Source organism: Kogia breviceps, chromosome 3 (genome assembly GCF_026419965.1).
Source record: "Kogia breviceps isolate mKogBre1 chromosome 3, mKogBre1 haplotype 1, whole genome shotgun sequence".
NCBI lineage: Eukaryota > Metazoa > Chordata > Mammalia > Artiodactyla > Physeteridae > Kogia > Kogia breviceps.
Genome location: NC_081312.1, coordinates 180,040,678 through 180,064,743, shown reverse-complemented (window position 1 = coordinate 180,064,743; position 24,066 = coordinate 180,040,678). Strand labels below are relative to the sequence as shown.

The 24,066-nt window shown below is 42.0% G+C and overlaps 1 protein-coding gene across 1 annotated transcript in view; it reads right to left on the bottom strand.

Annotated features, from left to right (window-relative positions):
• The window catches only part of MCM10 (minichromosome maintenance 10 replication initiation factor), a 33,540-nt gene extending 22,915 nt beyond the window's left edge, over positions 1-10,625 (bottom strand). The window contains exons 1-5 of the mRNA XM_059059173.2: positions 10,544-10,625; positions 4,737-5,078; positions 3,821-3,925; positions 3,539-3,676; positions 1,697-1,868 (exon numbers count right to left, since the gene is read on the bottom strand). Coding sequence (XP_058915156.1) covers positions 1,697-1,868; positions 3,539-3,676; positions 3,821-3,925; positions 4,737-5,078; positions 10,544-10,550 — 764 coding nt within the window. The 5' untranslated portion in view covers positions 10,551-10,625. The remainder of the gene's footprint in view (positions 1-1,696; positions 1,869-3,538; positions 3,677-3,820; positions 3,926-4,736; positions 5,079-10,543) is intronic.
• Between the last annotated feature and the right edge of the window lie 13,441 nt (positions 10,626-24,066).

Genomic DNA, 24,066 nt, shown 5'->3' with positions numbered 1-24,066 from the left:
TAATGAGTGGCTAAAAACTCATGAATTTGCAAATTGTTTTTCTCTAGTAGAATATGAACATCTGTTCCATGTTTGATCCTATTACATATTCAAGGACAAGAGAAAACCGGAAAAAACATGCTTTCTGACTCTTTCAGAAGTCTTCTGGAATAGAAAGTCCACGAGCTACCTCTGAACAATGAAGAATGTTCAGGAGGGAAACACTGACGTAGGTGAAGAAATCCTTTCTTTGTCTGATTTCTGGAAGTTAATAGGTTACTACCAGGCAGTGATCCTTTGGAGTATTTTTAGGTTCTGTGGTTCAGGTAGAACAATTATAGAGACTCAAACAATTCTGCAAACCCCTAAATTTGTAGGCCCCTCAGAAGCGCTGGCTGAGGGCTTCAACTTCACCTACTTCCATTCAGTTCAAATGTTCAGCACGCTCAGATCAGCAACATCTCTCATTATCTGTAGGAAGTTTCAACTGGGAAAGGCAGTATCACCTCAGAAGGGCCACGTTTACCTTGAAAAAGAACCCTGAGCCCCCTCAATGAGCTTTTACTGTATTCCGTCCCTCCGACTCTGTCTCAAATGTAATTAAGATACTGATTTTCCCCCCAATCTTGGAGAGTACGGAGTCTTTACAATAAACTTCTACTGCATGTTAGCAGTAATAAACTATTTAAGAGTTTAGCAGTTTTATTTTAGAGTGACAGGGCTCAGGTCTTCTAGAGGGGTTGCACTTGGCTACTCAGATAGACAGTACTAAAGGCAATCGGGTTTCAGAATAAGGGTTAGTGCTCTGCCCTGGGCTTTAAGAGCAGTAATAATGGAGATGCAAGGCAGTAGTGATGCAGAGCACAGAAGATTTAAAAGTCCAGGCTTTTCCCTGAACTGATCCTGGGATTTATTCCTATTTTAACTGAATATCTTAATTTCTCCATGGAACAGATACAAAGAATATAAATTGGCCTTAAAAGTTATTAGGAAGAAAAAGAGCACAGCTATTTCTCTTAACATCAACTATAAGAAGATACTACTATCCTGGTTAAACTGTATATACCTTTAGGTGTTTAAAAATAGTCTCTATTGGGGCTTCCCTGGTGGCGCAGTGGTTGAGAATCTGCCTGCTAATGCAGGGGACACGGGTTCGAGCCCTGGTCTGGGAGGATCCCACATGCCGTGGAGCAACTGGGCCCGTGAGCCGCGACTACTGAGCCTGCGCGTCCGGAGCCTGTGCTCCACAACAAGAGAGGCCGCGATAGCGAGAGGCCGCGCACCGCGATGAAGAGTGGCCCCCGCTCGCCGCAACTAGAGAAAGCCCTCGCGCAGCAACGAAGACCCAACACAGCAAAAATAAATAAATTAATTAATAAAACTCATAGCCCCAACATCTTCTTTAAAAAAAAAAGTCTCTATCACTGTTTCCATCAGTTTCTGATTAAATACAGTACTTATTACTTACTGATCTCTTTTTTATGAACATGTATCTTTTATTCTTTACACAAGCAAGAGAAAGTTTTCCTTATTCATGTGTAAATATACGGAGTCAAACCCAGTGTCGATGGCCTAGTGTGGTCAAGTTCAAGAGCTGTAGGTCTTATGCGGCTCTGCGGTACAAACACACTGTCTCTGGAAGGCCAGGTCCCTAGGAAGGAGGAAGGGGCATCTAGTGGGGCCTGTGAGCAGTGAGAGGCCCGTGACAGTGACTGACCTGAGCCTCAGGCCGGAGAAGGCTTCCACGGAGACTGTCTGAGTTGCTTCCCCAGAGCTCCTGGGGGTCCCTGCACTCTGATCCCGCGTCATCCCACCGGGCTTGTTCCCAGGAGTTGTTCGCAGTGGTTGGGAGGGTGCACTTGTCATCCTGAAGGATGAGCTTTGGCGCTCTAAAAATTGAACATAAAAATTAAAAAGAAAACCACACTGATAACTAAACATTAAATGGAATTGTTTCTTTTTTTAATCAACATGTGCAATAACCAAATCTTGAGAGAGCAAAGGAAGCCCACAGGATCATTTCTGTACTACCCTCAGATCTCTGCGGTGTGGTCCAAAGAGCTTGCTGTGTATGAAAATATAGCACCGCTGTCCAGTGCGGCGGCCGCTGGCAGCAGGTGGGCACTGATCACCTGAGACTGACTGGTGCATCTAAGGAAATGAACGCCTAATTTAATCTACTTAGCCACACGTAGCCAGTGGCTGCTGTAGCAGTGCTGCTCTAAAACACTGTTCCTCTGGGCAAAGCCATTTACTGAGTATTCACCATATACAGAGCACTGCAGAAGAGTCCATAAGGGAGTTGGAGCCCTCCTACAGAAATCAGTAATTAGTGGAGATGTGTGCACAGGTCAAATTCTACCTGAAAAGCAGTCAAAGTTAGCTCCCCTTTGTTTTCTTATTTCTTGTTTCATTTCATTTCAATCCATTCCAGTTTACTTGGGGGGGGGTGGTAATTAGGGGGCCCAGGGTATTCTGACATGGTTACTTTTCATATTTTAGAAGCACTTGATAATGCCCCTGAGGGCAGAAAGCTTGGGTACTCTCCTTAATAAAATCTCTCTCTCTCAAGTAAGATTGTTGTTTACCTTCAAAGCAACTTTGGATCACTTCTTGTGAGCCAGGGGCCAGGACAACCCTAGAACTTTAGATCTCCGGAAACCATGCCCTTGCTCCATCCCTTCAAAACCCAACTTTGGACATGGCCTAATAAAACACCTTCGTAATACATCAAAGGTCCTAAGGGGATAAACATTATTAATAAGTGGATATATGCAATATATAACTTGTTGTCCAATAAATATGAAACCTAGAAGCCTACAGCTATTCTGTACTATTGTGTCATGTGTATCATACTGTAATGAAAAGGGCCTCTTTGAACATGTGTGATAGATAAAATGTTGCTTACTCTAAACGATGTTATCTCTAGACCATTTTGTCTTAGATCTTCCAAAGAAGATCTGGGCAAAAAGACAGTACAACAAAAAAACAACAACAAAACCAATACATAGAGCTTTTAAATCCTTTTCATTTTATTTTGTGTGTATATATGTACGTGCTGAAATAGGATTTTGAGTACCATTCTATACTCCTGGCAAAGAAGCCTTTTCCAAAGAATGGACCTTCTGCTTTAAAACAACCTGGCCTCAAATAAAACTTGATCATGTTATAAGGGGATCAGTCTCACACAGCCTGAAGATTAAATCTCTAGATTGCTAGCATAAGAATTCAACCCAGTGGTTATACTTGACTATAATTCAAGTCAAGTACAGGACTATAAGAGCTAAAAAAAATTGAATCCACTAAGCATTTAGTTAAATATCTATTCTCTACCTAAGGATTTTCTAAGCACTTTGGGATGTAGAGAAAGATTAGGAAGTATAGCATATGGTTTCCATTCCCAGGAAACTTACTTTTCTCATTGGGCAGGTAAGATACACCAAAACACACACACACACACACACACACACACACACACACACACACACACGACAATGCCAAAATATATTGCAAACAGAACCCAAGCGGTGAGAAACCAGGGAGGCCTCAAGTACTACACCTGCAGGTGAAACCTTTGGTGTCCGAGCCACCCGCTTGGGTTTTGGTAGAGTAGGGACGTCAAGCTCCGCAGAAAAGCACAACGACTCCTGAATTCTCTGAACTTTCTTCTCCGTAAGAGGGGGACGTGGAGACTTATCTACTTGATTAAAAGTAAAAGAAATCAGTAAAGAAAATTTAGAAAGGGGCTCAAAAACCGTTTTACCAGGAGTTGGATGCAGAAGTAATGTTATAAATTCTTCGTAACAGAAATGCATACTATCCTTAGAATTAGTCTGATTACCTGGGGTTTTATGCAGACGGGCTGGACTTGCAGGCTGTTTAATTGTCGATAGTTTCAGCTGTTCTTGTAAGGACTTCATTTGCTCTTGCAACTTCCTTAATTCATCTAGGGAAGAAAGATATATTGATTTAAGAACCAGACCAGAGGAAATATTACACATGATGAAAGTGCTGAAATGATTTTTGACGTCCACCCATCACCTCCACAACCTTGAGACCCACAATAGAATCACATACCGAAAACTCACAATTAATTAACTTTTGCACTTCGAAGGGGTCCCCTCAGAGAAAGAAACATGATTATTTTCAGTAATCAAATCTCTAATGCCAAAGCTGGTTATGAATTTGTACTGCTGATGGATAACCACAGACACATGTCCATGGTTGACAGGTTCTTAAGAGTCAAGAAACGATTATATTTATTTCGTAAATCAAGTACCATAATTAATACGATAAATGCTGGCACCTGTATTAGAAGAAATAGCCCATTGATTAGAGCAGAATTTTACTGGAATTTAAAAATACACAAGAAAGATGCTAGGAATAAGAAAATGGCAGCCCTCAACGTGAGTGTTCAGAAATGGTCTTCTGCTGAAACACAATGTGTAGCTGCTTCGTAGTCTTGTCCCTGGCTCCCTTTGCTAAATCCTGAAGGATTACTTTTCTGTAACAAGCGTGAGAAATGTTAGAGCCATTCTGCGGAGGATCAGTCACACCTGGTTGACCCTGATACAAAGGGGCCTCTGTGCCCTCAGATGCCGGCTTTAAATGTTCGCTCCACTAACTCGTACAACGTTCTTGGCAAAGTCATGTATCTCTACCCCTGACTCGGCAGCTGTTTTGAGGAAAGCTGTCAGATGGGCGGTCTTCATCAGGTCTGCTGTAAAGGAATGAGAGAAAGCAAGTGGTTAGGGCACCTTGCAATTCCTGATTCGTTTTCCCTTCACTGGGGGCAGGAACAGGGAGGACCCTGTTGTTAGTTGATCGCGATGCAGGAGCTTCTTCCTCATCTGTTAAGTCTTCCGTGTCTCCAAAGAGAGCATCCAAATTCTCCTTTTGGTCTTCAGCCTTTTCCACTTCTCCCTCATCAGCCTCCTCAGTGTAAGATTCACCATCACCATCGGCATCAAAGAGCTCATCGAATGTATCAGGTTCACTATCTTCCTGGGTCGAGGGCTGACTCTCTTCTGGATTACAGTCCAAGGCCGACTCATTCTCCTCCAGCAGGGCGGTCAGCAGAGACAAATCATCCTCCTCCCCTATGGGAGAAAGGAGAAAAAGGAAAGAAAGCCCACCTGTGAAAAACAGCCACTGACAAGCAGAGTTAAAACATTCAACATTCGTAAGGCAGTTAAAATGACTCGGCAGATTCACCATTTTGCCTGGTATAATTATTGTTCTTGTTTCTACCTTTCCTCTCCCCAAGTGCTCCTTGGAGGGCACTGCGCTAAGAGAGCAGGAGCCAGTATCTGCTTAAGTGACCACCGCGGGCCAGCCACTGGGCTAGATCTCTTTACCTGTGCTACTTCAGCTAATCAGACACTTCCTGCACACGAAATTCAACCCACAAGGGAATAACTGAAAAACACGCCAAGTATACATTTAGGTTCTAGATGGATATATTCCCTCACTTTTTAATTGTCTGAGCAATTTTTAAAAACTATAGAAAGTTACAAGGCCTTATACTAAATGTATTCATACCCTGTCACCCAGAATTAGCCATCATTAACATTTGATCATGTTTGCTTTTAGCTTTTACATTAAATGGTTGGGGAAAAAAAAAGTTTAAGAGGTTTATCATGTCAAATCTTGCCCCAACTCCTTACCACTGCCCGGCTCCAGGCTCCATTGCAATTACTGTCATAATTTTGCTATATCACTTTAGGCCATTCTTCATACTTTTAACATAAATATATAGGTATTCATTAACATAGTATTTGGTTGCTTTAAAAATATTTATATAGATTATTTCACCCTGTACGTGTTACTCCTATCCTCATTTCATTCAACATTGCATATACAATTGATCCAAATCAAAATATAGTTGTAGTTTATTTCTTTCAACTGCTGTATAGTATTCCACGGTAAGACTGCATCATGTTTTACTCACCCATTTTCCAATAAAGGCCATTTTCCAATAAACAGGCTAGTTATAATTTTTTCCCACTACAAACTATGCCGCAAGCACGTATCTACCTTCCTGCACATTTGTGAGCGTTTCTCCCTACTACCTCACCAATATCTGGTACATCATCTAAGATGTTTTGCTAACCTGATGAATGATTTTAAAAGGTAGCTTGCTGCTTTGATTGGCATTTCCAGGATTACTGGTGACGGAGAGAACTGCTTCTGTTTACTGGCCAGTTGGATTTCTTCTTTCTTGATTTATCTGTTTATTTTGTTTGCTCATTTTCCCCCCCTATTTGGGCATGATTCCTTTATAAAATCAGAGGCATTTAAAGCAAAAACATTAAGAATATGTGATGCACCCCCTCGCTGGAAAGACAGAGGCTGAAACCTAGAGAGGTTAAGGGTCTGTTCAGGATCACATGGTGAAACAGGTCAGCACAGGAGCCTGGGTTAGGATGGAGATCTCTAGATCAGTAAACCAATATCCTTTCCACTGCTCTATGCTCCCTTTACCAGAAGGAAATGAGCCAATAGCCAAACTCAAGGCCTAGAATCTGATGAAAGAGTCTAAAGCTTAAAGTCAGAGGTTGCATAGCAATTAGTTTGAACTGCTTAGTCAACAAAGACTCCAAGACTGCAGGGTGCAGCAAGAGAGGAGAGCCCATCAGACGCCCTAGGCGCCAGCTGAGATCACCACATCCCCAAACGGAGCCAAGAGGCCCTCCTGTCTCTCCCGTTCCAAGCTGCTGTGAAGAGCACACCCCGAAGAGGCCTGGGCCCACACCACCGGGAGCCACAGGTGAAAAAGGTTGCCTAGTGGCTCCACACTCTGGGCCTTGAACCCGTATTTTCATGAGAGAACCAGGGCTCATATCCCGTGATGCCTTCCAACCCAGTTTACCTCGGTCACCACCCCAAATCATCTGTCTTCTCCATGTTATACTGACCCCATCTTCCACCCTCCTTGCTCCCAAACTCCTGGGATCTGCTCTCTGGACCCAACAGAATCTACTACCAGCCCATTTCTTATATCTTCAGTGGCTCTTACAACAATCTGGCTGCCCCATGACCCTCTTGAGTGGAAGTTCTTTAATCATCCACACTGCAAATGCTGGAACAGTGTCCAGCATGCACTAGGCATGCACTAGACATCTGGCGATCAACTCCAGGGCTCTGACGTCTTCTTTGCTTATCCCTGTTCACTCTGGAACCACTTAACTTTCTTCAAGCCACAGTTCATGACGGAAGATTTTTTTCATCAGGACCCCCCCCCCGGTTGCTGTCACCGACTGATTTCCCTTTGGATGCCTCCTCTTCCCCTCCAGCTCTACTGCTGTCACCATTCTCAGTCACTGCAACCTGCACAAGGATGATGCAGCCAATGCCTCCATCTCTCGGTTTCCTGACCTCACCTTCAGTGGTCCTGTCCTCCCCTCATCTTAGCCGCTCACTCCCGAGGTCATTCCGTGCCATCACAGCAAAGGCACAGCCCAGCTCTGAGATCCTGATTCCAGCATCCCACCCTGACCCCTCCTCCTACCCTTCCGCCAACTCCCTCTCGGGCTCCCACCCGCCACTGCCTCCACTCTATTAAGACGTCCGAATCAAAACTACAGTGAGGTGTCAACTCATACAGGTCAGCATGGCCGTCATCAAAAAAATCTACAAACAACAAATGCTGGAGAGGGTGTGGAGAAAAGGGAACCCTCCTGCACTGTTGGTGGGAATGTAAACTGGTACAGCCACTGTGGAGAACAATAAAGAGGTTCCTTAAAAAACTAAAAATAGAACTACCATATGACCCCGCAATCCCACTACTGGCCATACACCCAGAGAAAACCATCATTCAAAAAGAGTCATGTACCACAATGTTCATTGCAGCTTTACTTACAATAGCCAGGACATGGAAGCAACCTAAATGTCCATCAACAGAGGAATGGATAAAGAAGATGTGGTACATATATAGTCAATACAATGGAATATTACTCAGCCATAAAAAAGAACAAAATAATGCCATTTGCAGCAACATGGCTGGATCTAGAGACTGTCACACTGAGTGAAGTAAGTCAGACACAGAAAGACAAATATCATATGATATCGCTTATATGTGGAATCTAAAAAACAAGGGTACAAATGAACTTATTTACAAAGCAGAAGTAGAGTCACGGATGTAGAAAACAAACTTACGGTTGCCGGGGGGTAATGGGGGTGGGGGGAGGGATGAACTGGGAGATTGGGACTGACATATACACGTTGCTATATATAAATTAGATAACTAATAAGAACTTGCTGTCTAGCACAGGGAACTCTACTCAATATTCTGTAATGGCCTATATGGGAAAAGAATCTCAAGAAAAAAATAATAAAGAGTGGATATATGTATAACTGATTCACTTTGCAGTACACCTGAAACTAAACAGCATTATAAATCAACTATATTCCAATAAAAATTTAAAAAGCAAACAAACCTGGCCAAGCCGTCAACCCTCCTACAGTGTTTTCACCACCCACATCCCCCATCTCCTCACTTTGGATCCATGTTCTATCGTTATAATCACTGCCTTCTAAAGCTTCTTAACTCCCCTGCTTGTCTCTCTTGCCCTCATGGTTCTTAACCCTGATGAAATCCAACAGGCCACCGCCTCCCTGCCTGCACTCCAGCTGGTGAACTTTCCCGCACAATGAACCCACCACCATGACTGGTTTAACTTTAAATGTACACCCGCCAATAACAAACAGGCAGTCAATACTGCTTAAAAATCCCCACGCTTCCCTGATACACTTGCTTTCCTATTCTCTAACTCCTTCACACGTCTCTCCTTAAACCTCTGATGCCCTCTCCTCCCACTTTAATCTTGGCTGATTGATCTTGTTTCGTATTTTATAAGAAAAAACATAGAAGCAATCAGACTTCATCATCTTTCACTACCAAACCTGAACCTGTATTCTCTGCTTTTCCTCGAGTCCTACTTGAAGTGGACTATTGAAGCGTCGAGTCCTATTTCTGGCCAATTCCTCCATTTAGACACTGGTTCCCACTACTTTCAGCTTCTCCAGGACTTCAGCTGACAATCACCAGCTCTCTACCGCATCACCGGTTTTTCCCTGTCTCCTGGCGCATTCCTCTCAGCATCCAAACTCATTCCGGCGTCTCCCATCTTACCAACTACCTGATATTTTCCTACTTGTTTTTTTTATTATCTTGCTCTCTCTACTAGCATGTAAACATGAATGTTGTTCAACAGCACCTCGCACCAGGAAACTTTTTGCTTTCGTCTATACTGGACCAAATTGTGAAGCCATGCCAACCAAATGAGGCTTTTTTTAGATACAGTGATTTCTGAGAGAACATAGACCCATTCACCACTTCTTCTCATGACCACCTCATAGCAAAAAGTTACACTTTGTATTACATCAAGGGCTCTGTAGGTAACTTGGTGATTTTAAGAAATAGGAAACTATCATTATACCAATGGTACAATCAATCTCACATATTATCACAGTGCAATGAATTTCAACGTTTGGTTTTAATTTTTTTCAAATGCAAAGTGTAATAAACTTGGGCTATAAAATTACCAGCCACAGTATACCTGAAACTAACACAACACTGTACATCAACTATACTCCAATAAAAATTTTGAAAAATAATAAACAAAATTACACAACCAGAAAAATAATGCATTTTACTTGTTAGGGTCTCTTCACAGCCAGCACAATCATTTTTGTGCTGCTCTCAGGCTAAGCTCTGCTAATTAGAGCACCATCACTTTGCTAGGTAAATATTTTGCACACATCCCTGCAAGATGAACAAAACTTAAAAGCACTATAAGAATTTAAGTCAGAGATAGACTAAAACCACTTCAACAGATTTCAATATCAAATGTGAACTCTGACGTGAGGCTGCCTGGATTCAAATCCCTGCTTCTGACAGTTTCACTTGTGACAAGTCACCCAGACATCTGTCTTCCTGTCTATAAAATAGTTGCCGTGAGGGTAAAATCAGTTAATACAGTCATCTCTGGTATCCACAGGGCATGTGTTCCAGGATCCCGCGTGGATACCAAAACCCACAGATGCTCAAGTCCCTTATATAAAATAGCGTAGTATTTGCACATAAGCTGTGCGCATCCTCCCATACACTTTAAATCACCTCTAGGCGATTTATAATACCTAATACAATGAAAATGCTATGTAAATACTTGCCAGCTCTCAGCAAATTCAAGTTTTGTTTTTTGGAACTTTCTGGATTTTTTTTTCTCAAATATTTTCTGTGTGCAGTTGGGTTGAATCTGCAGATGTGGAAGGCCAACTGTATACGTAAGATCTTCGAGCAGTGCTCGGCATATTGTAAGTACATGTCAACTACCATTATTATGAAAGACAAGCAGTGCTGTCAGGAACAGAAATCTCACCTGATTAAAACAAATAACATTCACTGACTGAAGTGAGACTTCTTTTGAAACACTCAGACAGTGCTTGAGGGGTAGGCAGCTATTTTCACTACATTATAAGTGGCATAAGTAACAAGCAGCCCATGAGCACAGAGTGATTTCCCACGAAACAAAGAGGAACTGGGAGAGTGGCCAGGACTCACCATCCATGCTGCCAAGAGAACAGTGGAGATGGAAAACTGTGAGGGCGGAGCAGGTGCCCAGGAGATGGCAGGAATGCAGGACCTTGGCTGCGGGAAACGAACAGAAGAAAAGTCACCCTTGAGTCTTCTCTCTCACATCACATGCGTATCCAGCAAACCCAGAAGCCTACAAATTGTAGGGGCTCAAGCTCAGAATTCATCCAGACTCTGGCTATTTCTCACCCCACCACCAACACCATCTGCCTCCTAGTATGGAAGCAGTCCCTTTTCTTGTCTCCAAGCTATGGTTACAGAAACTCGGTTGAGGTATAGAGTAGTTTGTTTGACATTAGGTTACACAGATGAGACTAATTGTGAATAGGTATTATGAAGGCTGGTCTAAATAGTAGGGCTATTATCTGTTTTATTTCTTGTAACACACCTGAGGTCTACATTGTCCATAAGAGCCTACTGTGCGGTTCTACTTAGTTGCAGCCTTAGTCACATCAAGATTTCGATTCAGTACCAGTTAGCAAAGCTCAGAGGAATAGTTGGCATAGCTAATTAGGAGAAAGTCATATAATTCTGTGCACTTTCCTTTTTTCATTTAAAATGATTTTTAAAACTTCGAGAAGAAAATATAAATTTTTCTAGGCTACTGCTTAACTTACATGTGCTCTATAATATATATGACCTTGGTAAGTCCGATGTCAAGTATTAATTATGGTGCTTTCTTTTCACTTATTCAACAAACATTTCTATGGACCCATCATGTGTCCTGCACTGTGTTGTCTACTGGGGAATCTGCGGGATTGTAAGCTTCCTGAGGGCTAGGTAGGAGCAAACTGTTCTTGTTTATTTGTATAACCAACCCTGTTTTCCCCCCGAACAAACCCACGCACCCTTCCTCACCCTCACACCTAGGACCATCCGACAAGTGCTAGGCGTTCTATCTCCAGTATATTGCTCAAATCTTTTACTTCTCCCCAATTTCACTGCCAAAAAGCCTAGTCCAAGCCACCATCAATCTTTTGCCTGGACTACGATTTATAATACGTAATACAATGTTACATAATTTTGTAACCTAATATAATACCTAATATAATATAATACCTAATACAATGTTAGCTACAATGTGTTAGCTTCCTGTATTGGTCTCCCTGTCCCTCTGTAATTTATCCTCTGTACAAAAGCTACAGTAATCTTTTCTTTCCTTAGTAGTCTTTTAGGAACGTTAAGTCAGATGGCAGCATTCCCTTGATAAAATTTCTTTAATGGTTTTTCCATTGCCCTTAGAACAAAATTTACAAAAGTTCCTGCGAGGCAATGGCTACTCTCTCTCCCGCCTACTTCCACTTCCTCAGTTTCTTCTAAAACCACTCCGCCCCCCCCGCCCCCCTCCCAGAGGATGCTCCAGCCAGACTAGGCTGCTTTCAACTTCTTGAACACACAAGTGCTTTGGGGCCTCAGGTTCTTTGGAAAGCCCTCCCCTAGCTCCTTCTCATCCCTCAGTCTCTGCTTAACTCTCCATTTTTCTAAGCCTCTCTAGACCACCCTATCTGACCAGGCCCCTGGAACCCTCTCACCTCCTCCTTTTCACGACTTTATTGCAGATTCCACTATGGTGTACCTGTCTGTTACCTGTTAGCCACTTTAAAGTGTAAACTTCACGAAGGCTGAAGTGATGGGTGACGCATTCAGTAACTATTAGCAAATCATCAATTTAAGCAAATGAATGAGTGAATAAGACAGTACAGACGAGACGCTTTTAGCAAGCGTCTTAAAAGGTTACCTTTAAAAAGAAGAAACTAGACCCTTAAACAGCCTGGACGGCCGAACGCCTGGCACCTCTCAGTGCATTTCGGAACTGCCCGCAATGCCCCAGCCCCGGAACCTCCGCCGCTCTGCACTCAGCGCCCACCCCCGCGCCCGGCCCCGCGCTCGACCCAGGTCGCCCCCACGCTCGCCCAATTCCAGTCTCGCCCACCTGAGCGCCCCTGGACTCCGCGCCTCCCGCCCTCAGAGCTCGCTAAACTCTCCCACAGACACGCGCGGGCAGTCCCTCACCCTGCCCCCCAACAGTCGTAGACCCGCATCTTACCCGGCTCCGCACCCCTTCCCTTTCTACGGCTGGAACCGCCAAAATTCCAACTCGACTCCGCCCCCTCGCCGCTGACGTCAGACGCACGCCGGCTCGGGGCTGCACTGATTGGCTACGTCCGAGGTCTTGGCGGAAACGACCGCTGGGGGGCGGGAAGAAGGTGACCCTTGCGCAGAGCAATCCGATTGGCTCACGTGACCTGCGCCCTTTTTGTTGGGGGCAAAGGAACTTCCGGTCGGTGCAGCCCTGGCTTCCTCCGGTAAGTGTTATAGCGTCCCCACAGGCGCCGGGAAGTAGAACTGTCCCTGTAGGGTATTTTCGTAGGAGGTCAGAAGTTAGTTCCTAACACTTTCCGGCACTGACCGTGTCATCCAGTTCTGAGCCTCGTTTTCTCTTACGCTTGACGCAGAGAAGCCTGCACATTGAGGCTCAAACCGCGGAACCCACTGCAGACCTTCCCCCTGCCCTCACAGATTGCCTGTGGCTGGGTTGACTGTATAGAGGTCTGAACAGGCTGGTTGATAATTTCGCTCGGTTGGTTATTTTAAAACCTCGTGTTCAGTTGAGATAATGGGACTGAAAAACAAACCAACAAAAATCTGGTCCACTTTTACCTCTCTCTGACCGTCGTCACCGTCTGTAAAATGAGAAGGAAAGACTAGATGAGATTCTTAGACCCAGTAGAAACCACTGTTTGCAGAGGAGTTTGTGGTCCGTAGACTTTAATTGCGTCAGAGTTGCGAATAACTGTTTTCTGCTTCTTCCCACCAAAATGTCAGCATCGGGAGACAAGGGGACCGTGTCTCTTTCATCTTCCTAGCTCTTCCTCTGTCTTTTCTCTTGCTGCTGGTGCCTGGCACACAAATGTTCAGAGAGAAAAAGTCGAGTAGAGTATTTGCTCCTGAACAAGTCACTTAGCTTTGTCGGGGGCGGGGCAGGGGGTCAATTTCTTCATCCGTAAAGTGCTGATAATAGCGATAACTAGAGGGTTTCAGGAAGGATCAAATGAGAATTTCCAGTACCTTTTCACACACTGGTTATCAGCCATAATCACGTGGTGCCTCAGGGGTACAAGTTTGGACAAAGACAAGGTCCATATTGTAGGCATTTAGTCTAGTTTGGGAGATGTGATCTATGCATAAAAGACAAATAACATAAGGTGACTACCAGGGAGCACCAGTCTTGCTGATGAGGAGGTAAAAGATAGGTGGAAAGATGAGGTGGAAACATTTTAAAATGTAGGTTAAACAAATAGGGTGGCCGATGATGAATACTTTATTCTGTAAGCGGTAAGGAGACCCTGTTTGAGCTGGTGGGGGAGGAAGGTAGATGGATAGAGAAAGGTGTGGCTAAGTGCCCAGACTCTGCAGTTAAGACTGCATGATTTTTAATTGCCACATGCTAACTGTGCAACCTCGGCTAAGTTACTTAACCTCTCTGAGCCTCAACTTACTCGTGCAAAACAGGGACAGTCATAGTTATTTCATAGGGTATTGTGAGGATTCATGAGAAAAACTTGAAAATATGCAGTGTGCCCAGCACATGTAAGCATTAAAAGTGTAATAACTTTTATTCTTACTACTTTATAAGGCAATTCTTAGGACGATTAAGCTAACAAAGAGAGGTGCTCAGGAGAATTCCCTGGTGGTCCAATGGTTAGGACTCGGCGCTTTCTCTGCCGTGGCTCCAGGGTCAATCCCTGGTCAGGGAACTAAGATCCTGCAAGCCGCGCAGCAAGCCGCGCAGCGCGGCCAAAAAGAAAAAAAAATCAAAAGATAGGTGCTCGGGAACTGGATACACCAGAAATTGAAGACAAAGAAGCTTGATAGGAGATCGTGATAGTCCCAGACTGTGAGAGCTGAAGGGAAGGGACGAATTGGAAGCACTTTAGGAGGGAAACCTACCTGCTTTGGTAACTGACCAGAGGAAAGTTACCTTTGGCAGGGGAAGGAGAGGACGATGGCCAGGTTGGCAACAGCTGAAAGTCTGGCAGACTTATAGAGGAGGAGCTTGCTTTGGACAGGGTAGAGATGTGAGTTCAGCCTGAGGCGATGGTGGAGAGATTTCAGGGCTACCTTTAGATATGTGACCCAAGCCAAGGGGACATATCAGGGCTGCAGGTGTAGGCTTAGTGGGTGCAGTTGAGTTCTCTAAAGTAGAGATTGTAGAAGCAGAATATCTTTGAGTATGTTTCCAGGGTTAATGCACCAGACGATTAAATCGATGCTTCCACCTTTCGGCCCAGCAGGAAACAATGCTATTCAAAATCAGAAAATCAGATCTTCTGCTGGGAGTTTCCAAAGCACCCACACCACCTCCCTGTAGACATCTGTTTACATCTGCCTTCACATCTCATGCTTTATGGCACAGAATTCTCTAGAGTCTTTTCCCAAACTTGAATTTGCCCAACTAACTGAACAAAAACGCTTTACTGAGAAAACTGTCACCCTCCCTCAGAGGCAGTGCTCTACTTGGAGATGAATGGCCCTCCTGAGAAAGGAAAACCCAGCCTCCTTAATTTTCCTAACAGAATGTTGTCTTTGTTGCCCAAATAACTGTCTATTGCTTTTCAAACAATCTAGAGATTACTTCAAGCAACAGGGTATGTTCCTCCATCTCGACTGATGCTTTGCAAAGAGAAGCCAATAAAAAAAACTCTAGCCTTGCTGGTTTTAATTAATTCATGAGAATGCTCAACACATTTCTTCCTTGGTTTTGCTGAGTTAATAACTACAATATATACTTTATGCATGCAGAATAAATTTTACCCATGATTATGGCTCCATATGTTTAAAGGACAAAATTGCTACATAAACCTATCAGCTTACTGAGAGTTCCTAAGCCATTATTTTTTTGTATTATACTTCGTATCTTTGCAATTACTTACCTAGAAAAAAAGAACACTTACAATACTCAGTGATGACCAATATCTTCACAAAGAGAACATAATGTTATTTCAATAATTTTTAAAATGACAAACTCTGTAAGTCAAAGGATACCAAAGAAGATGGTAAAATTATTTCTACTTTTTGCTTTCATAGCAAAGCAGTTTTGGTACCTGTCCTTTCACTAAAACATTTGAATATTGGTCCATATACTTGATTCCTGTTACACTTAAAAGCTGCAACTAGCTGTTCATCAGCTTTCTTCAATTGAATTAATGATTGCGTAATAAATCTGATATTTCATTAAAAGCAATTCCAACTTAGCCCTTTCATTATGGGTCAAATGAAATTGTTGGTCAATTTTCACCATAATCTTGATTTTATGATTTAATGTGAATAAATTTTATATGTGTTCATATTAAATAATCATATATAGTTAAAAGGTTTTTTTTCATTTTTAAAGAAAATAATAGACTTTATTTTTTTAGAGCAATTTTAGGATTATAGAAAAATTGTGTGGAAGGAACAGAGTTCCCATATAGCCCCTTCCACACACACAATTTTTTTTTTTAGTAGATCTTTATTGGAGTATAATTGCTTCACAGTACTGTGTTAGTTTCTGTTGTACAACAAAGTGAATCAGCAATATGCATACATATATCCCCATATCTCCTCCCTCCCTTCTTATCCCACCCCTCTAGGTGGACACAAAGCACCGAGCTGATCTCCCTGTGCTCTGCAGCTGCTTCCCACTAGCTATCTATTTTACGTTTGGTAGTGTATGTATGTCCATGCCACTCTCTCACTTCGTCCCAGCTTCCCCCTCCCTGTGTCCTGCCCCTAGTTCATTCTCTACATCTGCGTCTTTATTCCTGTCCTGCCCCTAGGTTCATCAGTACCTTTTTTTTTTTTAAGATTCCATATATATGTGTTAGCATATGATATTTGTTTTTCTCTTTCTGACTTCACTCTGTATGACAGACTCTAGGTCCATCCACCTCACTACAGATAACTCAATTTCGTTTCTTTTTATGGCTGAGTAATATTCCATTGTATATATATATGCCACATCTTCTTTATCCATTCATCTGTCGATGGACATTTAGGTTGGCTCCATGTCCTGGCTATTGTAAATAGTGCTGCAGTGAACATTGTGGTATGTCTCTCTTTTTAAAAATTTATTTTTGTTTTGGCTCCGTTGGGTCTTCGTTGCTGTGTGCGGGCTTTCTCTAGTTGCAGCAAGCGGGGCTTCTCTTGTTGTGGAGCACAGGCTCTAGGAGTGCGGGTTTCAGTAGTCGTGGCTCACGGTCTCTAGAGCGCAGGCTCAGTAGTTGCGGCGCACGGGCTTAGTTGCTCTGAGGCATGTGGGATCTTCCCAGACCAGGGCTCAAACCCATGTCCCCTGCATTGGCAGGTGGATTCTTAACCACTGCGCCACCAGGGAAGTCCCACATGTCTCTTTGAATCATGGTTTTCTCAGGGTATGTGCCCAGTAGTGGGATTGCGGGGTCGTATGGTAGTTCTATTTTTAGTTTTTTAAGGAACCTTCATACTGTTCTCCATAGTGGCTGTACCAATTTACATTCCCACCAACAGTGTAGGAGGGTTCCCTTTTTCACCACACACTTTCCAGCATTTTTGTTTCTAGATTTTTTGATAATGGCCATTCTGACTGGTGTGGGGTGATACGTCACTGTAGTTTTGATTTGCATTTTTCTAATAATTAGTGATGTTGAGCATCTTTTCATGTGCCCCTTGGCCATCTGTATGGTTTCTTTGGCACACACACAATTTTATTATTAACATCTTGCATTAGTATGGGACTTTTTATTACAATTGATGAGCCAATATTGATACATTATTAACTAAAGGTTCACTCTTTATGTTACACTTTCAATAGGTTTTGACAGAGGTATCCACCATTACAGTATTATGCAGAATAGTTTCGCTGCCCTAAAAATCTTCTGTGCTCTTACCCCTCATCCCTCCCTCCACCAAACATCTGGCAACCACTGACCTTTCTTACTGTCTCCCTAGTTTTGCTTTCTCCAGAGCATTCTACAGTTCAAATCATACAGTGTGTAGTCTTTTCATATTGGTTTCTTTCACTTAGCAATATGCATTTAAGGTTTCTGCATGTTTTTTTGTGTGGTTTGATAGCTTATTTCTTTTTAGCACTGAATAATATTCCATCACATGGATGTACACCATAGTTTGATTATCCATTTATCTGTTGAAGGACATCTTGGTTGCTTCCAAGTTTTGGCAGTTATGAGTAAAGCTATTATGAACATTCATGTGCAGGTTTTGTATGGATGTAAGTTTTCCATACATTTGGGTAAATTCCAAGGATTGTGTGCTTAGTTTTGCAACAAGCTGCCAAACTGCCTTCCAAAGTACCATTCTGCATTTCCATCAGCAGTGAATGAGAACTCCTGTTGTTCCACATCCTCCCGAGCACTTGGTGGTGTTTTTGTTTTGAATTGTAGCCATTCTAATAAGTGTAAGATGGTATCGTTGAAATTTGCAATCCCCTAATGACATGCGCGGTTTAGCATCCTTTCATATGTTTATTTGCCAACTGTACATCTTTGGTGAGGTATCCATTATCTTTTGCCCTTTAAAAACTTGGGTTGTTTTCTTATTGTTGCATTTTAAGAGTTCTTTGGATATTTTGATACCAGTTCTTTCTCAGATATGTGTTTTGTAAAGATTTATTCCCAGTCTGTGGCTTGCGTTAGTTTTTGTGAAAGGTGTAAGATCTGCAACTAGATTATTATTATTTTTTTTCTTTTTGAATGTGGATGTTCAGTTGTGCCGGCACCATTTGTTGAAAATACTATCCTTTCTCCATTGAATTGCTTTTGCCCCTTTGTCAAAGACCAGTCTTTGTCAAAGACTCTCTGGGTCTATTTCTGGGCTCTGTGTTCTGTTCTATTCACGTATTTGTCTATTCTTTCACCAGTACCACACTGTCTTGATTACTGTAGTTTTATAGTAAGTCGTGAAGCTGGGTAGCGTCCACCTTCCAACTTTGTTCTTTTCATTCAATAGTGTGTTGGCTATTCTGGGTCTTTTGCTTCTCCATATAAACTTTAGAATCAGTTTGTTGATAGCCACAAAATAACTTGGGATATTTATTGTAATTGCATTGAATCTGTAGATCAGGTTAGGAAGAACTGATATCTTAACAATATGGAGTTTCCCTACACATAAACATGGAATATCTCTCCATTTATTTCTTTAATTTCTTTCATCAGATCTTATACATATTTTATTGGATTTATAACTAACCCTTTCATTTTGGGGTGTTAATAAAGATGTTATAGTGTTTTTTAAATTTCAAGTTCCAATTATTCATGGCACACTGATATTGGTAATCTGTGTCTTCTCTTTTCTTAGTTAACATGGGTAGAGGTTTATCAATTTTATCAATTGTTTCAAAGAACCAGCTTTCGGTTTCATTGATTTTCTCTATTGAGTTCCTGGTTTAAATTTCATTGATTTCTGGCCTCAGTTGTATTAAGTTATTTTCTTCTGTTTATTTTGCGTTTAACTTGCCATTCTTTTTCTAGTTTTTTTTTTTTAAAGAAGCATTAACTATTGATTTTATATCTTCTTTTCTATATATGTAGTCAATGCTACACATTTCCTGCTAAGCCCTGCTTTCATTTCATCCCCCAATTTTTTTTTTTTTTTTTGCGGTACGCGGGCCTCTCACTGTTGTGGCCTCTCCCGTTGCGGAGCACAGGCTCCGGACGCGCAGGCGCAGCGACCATGGCTCACGGGCCCAGCCGCTCCGCGGCACGTGGGATCTTCCCGGACCGGAGCAGCACGAACCCATGTCCCCTGCATCGGCAGGCGGACTCTCAACCACTGCGCCACCAGGGAAGCCCCTAAATACCTTACTTTTTTTTTTTTTTTTTTTTGTCGTACGCGGGCCTCTCACAGCTGTGGCCTCTCCCGTTGCGGAAAACAGGCTCCGGACGCGCAGGCGCAGCGGCCATGGCTCACGGGCCCAGCCGCTCCGCGGCACGTGGGATCCTCCCGGATCGGGGCACGAACCCGTGTCCCCTGCATTGGCAGGCGGACTCTCAACCACTGCGCCATCAGGGAAGCCCTCATCCCCAAATTTTGATGTTATATTTTATTTCATTTAGTTTAAAATATATTTAAATTTCTCTTGAGACTTATTTAATCCATGTATAACTTACAAAGTGTATTTAATCTCCAAGTGTTTTGAAGGTTTCCAGGTATCTTTGTGTTATCGATTTCTAGTTTAGTTCCACTGTGGTATGAAAACATACTGTGTATGATTTCTGTTGTTTTAAATTTCTTAAATTAAATTTAAATTTCTGTGTTTAATGGCTCAGAATGTGGTCTGTCATGGTAAATGTCCTCTGAGAGCCTGAGAAGAATGTGTTTTGTCATATGTACACTATGAAGTATTCTATAAATGTCAGTTAGATCTAGTTGATTGACGCTGTTCAGTTCAACTATGTTCTTAATGATTGTTTTGCCCGTTGGGTCTGTTAATCACTGATAGAGGGATTTTCAAGTCTCCAGCTATACTAGTGGATTGGTATATTTTTCCCTGTAGTTTTTGCCTTATGTATTTTGATGCTGTATTTTTATGTACATATACAAGAAGGGATTTTTATGTCTTCTTGGAGAATTGATCCCTATATCATTTTGTAATGCCCCTTTATCCCTGATAATTTTCCTTGCTTTGAAATCTTCTTTGTCTGAAATTAATGTAGCTACTCTTTCTTTTGATTAATGTTGGCATGCTGTATCTTTCTCCATCTCTTTACATTTTATCTATATGTGTCTTTATATTTAAAGTGGGTAGACAGCATGTAGATGAGTCTTGCTTTTTTTTCCACTCTCAAAGTTTCTGTCTTTTAATTGGTATATTGAGACCAATGATGTTTAAAGTGATTACTGATATAATTGGATTAATATCTACCATATTTGTTACTGTTTTCTGTTCACTGCCCTTGTTCCTTGTTTCTTCTATTGTCTTTCATTCTATTTCTGACTTTTCTGGTTTTAATGGAGCATTTTATGTTATTCCATTTTCTCACTTCTCTTAGTGTATCAATTATACTTTTTTAAACTTTTTTTGGGGGGTGGGGGTGGTTGCCCTAGAGTTTGCAATATACATCGACTACTAATCCAAGTTCACTTTCAAAGAATACTATATCTCTTCATGGCTAGGGAAACTACCTTGTAACAGAGTATCCCCAATTCTTCCCTCCTATCCCGTATAACATTGTTGTCATTTATTTCATTTATCCATTAGCTATAATCACCAAATACATGTGGCCATTGTTACTTTGAACAAACTGTATTCTATTTGGGAATTCCCTGGCAGTCCAGTGGTTAGGACTCCATGCTTTCACTGCCAGGGCCTGCGTTCGATCCCTGGTCGGGGAACTAAGATCCCACAAGCCATGTAGCACAGCCAAAAAAACACCAAAAAACAAAAAAACGACAAAACCTATTATCTGTTCATGAAGAATAAGAAAAATAAAAGACTTTATCTTCATGTATTCTTTCTCTAATGCTTTTCTTTTCCTTTTATAGATCTGAGTTTTTGACCTTCTCTGAAGACCTTTTACATTCCTGGCAAGGCAGGTCTACTGGCAACAAACTCCATCAACTTTTGCTTGTCTAAGAAAGTCTACTGCTCCTTCACTTTTGAAGAATAATTTCCATGGACACAGAATTACAGGTTGGTGGTTTCTCTCTCAACTTTCTTCTTGCTTGCATGGTTTCTGAAGAGAGGTCTGATATATTTCTTATCCTTGCTCTTCTAGAGGTAAGTTATTTTTCCCTTTTGGCTTCTTTCAAAATTTTTTTTTTTGTTTTTCATTTTCTGCTTTTTGCCCATGATATACTTAGGTGAAGACTTTTTTGGCATTTATCCTGTGTGGCGTTCTCTGAGTTTCCCAGATCTGTGGTTTGTACCTGTCATTAATTTTTGAAAATTCTCAGCCATTATTACTTCAGGCATTCCTCTGTCCCCTTCTCTCCTTCTGGTATTCTCACTGCACACTTTCTGTAACTGCCTCACAGTTCTTGGATATTCTGTTCTTCATTCTTTTTTTAAAATTGATCTTCAGTTTTGGAAGTTTCTCATGACATTTCTTCAAGCTCACTGATTCATTTCTCAGCCATGGTCAGTCTACTCATGATCTCATCATAGGCATTCTTTTTTTTTTTTTTTTTTTTCTTTTTTTGCGGTACGCGGGCCTCTCACTGCTGTGGCCTCTCCCGTTGCGGAGCACAGGCTCCGGACGCGCAGGCGCAGCGGCCACGGCTCACGGGCCCAGCCGCTCCGCGGCATGTGGGATCTTCCCGGACCGGGGCACGAACCCATGTCCCCTGCATCGGCAGGCAGACTCTCAACCACTGCGCCGCCAGGGAAGCCCCATAGACATTCTTTATTTCTGTTACAGGCTTTTTGATTTCTAGTATTCCCTTTTGACTTTTTCTTAGAGTTTCCATCTCTCTGCTTACATTAGCCCTCTGTTCCTGCATATTGTCACTTTTTCCATTAGAGCTCTTAGGATGTTAATGACAGTTGTTTCAAATTCCCAGTCTTATATCCATTATGTGTGAGTCTGGTTATGATGCTTTATCTTTAAAAACTGTTTTTTGGTCTTTTAGTATGCCTTATAATTTTTTGTTGAAAACTGAACATGATGTACTAGGTAAAAGGAACTGAGGTAAACAGGCCTTTGGTGGGGGGTTTTTTGTTTGCCTGGCTATAGGAGTTGGACTATGACTAGTGTTTGCTGCAGCTGTGTGTCATATGCTAAAATTTCCTCTGGTGTCCTCGTTTCTGTCTCCACTGTTGTCTTTGGGTTTCCCGGTAGACTTCTTCTTAGAGAAAGTCTAAGATGTGCAGTTGTTTCTGTCGTAATCCCTTGTTATCATACAGAAGCCCTGTTGATGTGGTGGTGGGGGGTAGCGGGGAGGGGAAGCATTCTATAGGTCTATGGTTAGTCTTTTCGCGAGCTTGTGCCTCTGGGCTGTGACCTTTACAGGTTTTTTCCCTCCTCTTTAGGTGCTAAGAATAAGGGGGCAGAAGTTGGGCGTATCTGTTCCCCCAGGTTGGTCAGGCTCTGATAATATCCCAACAAGTTAGGCTCTGGTAAAAAAGTTTCTCTAAGGGCAGCCTTCTTAAGAAGAACAGAATGCTCTGGTGTATTTCAAAATGTCTCCTCCCCCCCCCCCCACCCCCCGCCGGAATTACGGGGGAGTTTTTTCTGATCTTTACTGTGGGAATCTGGTAGGACTTGTGGAGGTAAAACTCATGAAAGTGCAGGGTTCCCCCTAAGACTGGGCTCCCCAGGGCGTTTTTAACTCTCAAGCTCATCCACGCTGAGACTTGAGCAATTCTTCAATTACAGTTTGTATTTTCCTACTCAGGTCTTGGCTCCTACTGTGGTTTCTGCTCCTGAGGCCCTGGTCTGCTCATCAGCGACTCTCTGTACCTCCCTGTCTGTCTCTCCAGTTTGGGGGCAGAGGTTTACCCTGTGACCTCAGTTCTCTGAAAGATTTGGAAAGAGTTGACGATTTTAAGTTTGTTCGGCTTTTTTCTTATTATAAGGATAGGAGTGATGATGACCAGATCAAAATTATTTTTAAGCATAATATTTAAAGACTTAATTATGTAAAATTATTAGCTGTAAAAGTTTCTTCTGCTCACTCATATTTCTTCACATTTGCCACCTTTCTGTTGTTCCCATTAGCCACACAAGAATACAGCATGGCTGGCCCTAGAAGAGGGGTAGTTAACTGGTAACATGGAACAAGGCCTTGAAGACTGAATTAACAGGATAAGACATGCACAGACTTTACAAGTTGTTTACCAAACTGTTTGATTCCCCCAAAACAACAGCCTTAATTTAAGTTGACCGTATGAACTTGCCTTCATCTACAATCCTTCTAATTAGCAAGGAAACAATTTGATAACAGGCTTAATCAGCACATTTACACTGTTATTTCACATTGGGATCAGGTTAATATTTTTACTTGAACAAAGTAAAAGGATATTCCCAATAACTTAAGTGTAGAACCATTTGGTTTGCTTTTTTATTTAGGATACTGTTGAAATCTATCTTCTCCAATATAAGATAGTAAGGAAAAAAAATTTAAACTAGAAACTATAAACAAGAAATTAAAAGTAAAATTTTCATAGTTATTTTAGAAATGTCTTTAACAAACTCCCTGGGGTAAGGGGGGATCTAAATTACTGTTGAATTTGTGCAGTGTGTTTCTCCTGGCATGAAGCTGTAATTAACTGCTTTGATTCCTGTTTTAAAATATATATGTACCTACACACATATGCACACACAAGTCAAGTTTGTCTAGGAGAGATTCTTATGACAAAGTCAAACAGAGGAGATTTAAAATTTTTCTCTTAAGTATTTTAGGCTATAGATACATAAGGACATTGCTATAACTTTTATGGCTGGTAAACTGCAGGTTTACAAAATATGGCAAATCCCTGTCTTCTCACCTCCTTAGAAAGAGCAGTTTCTAAT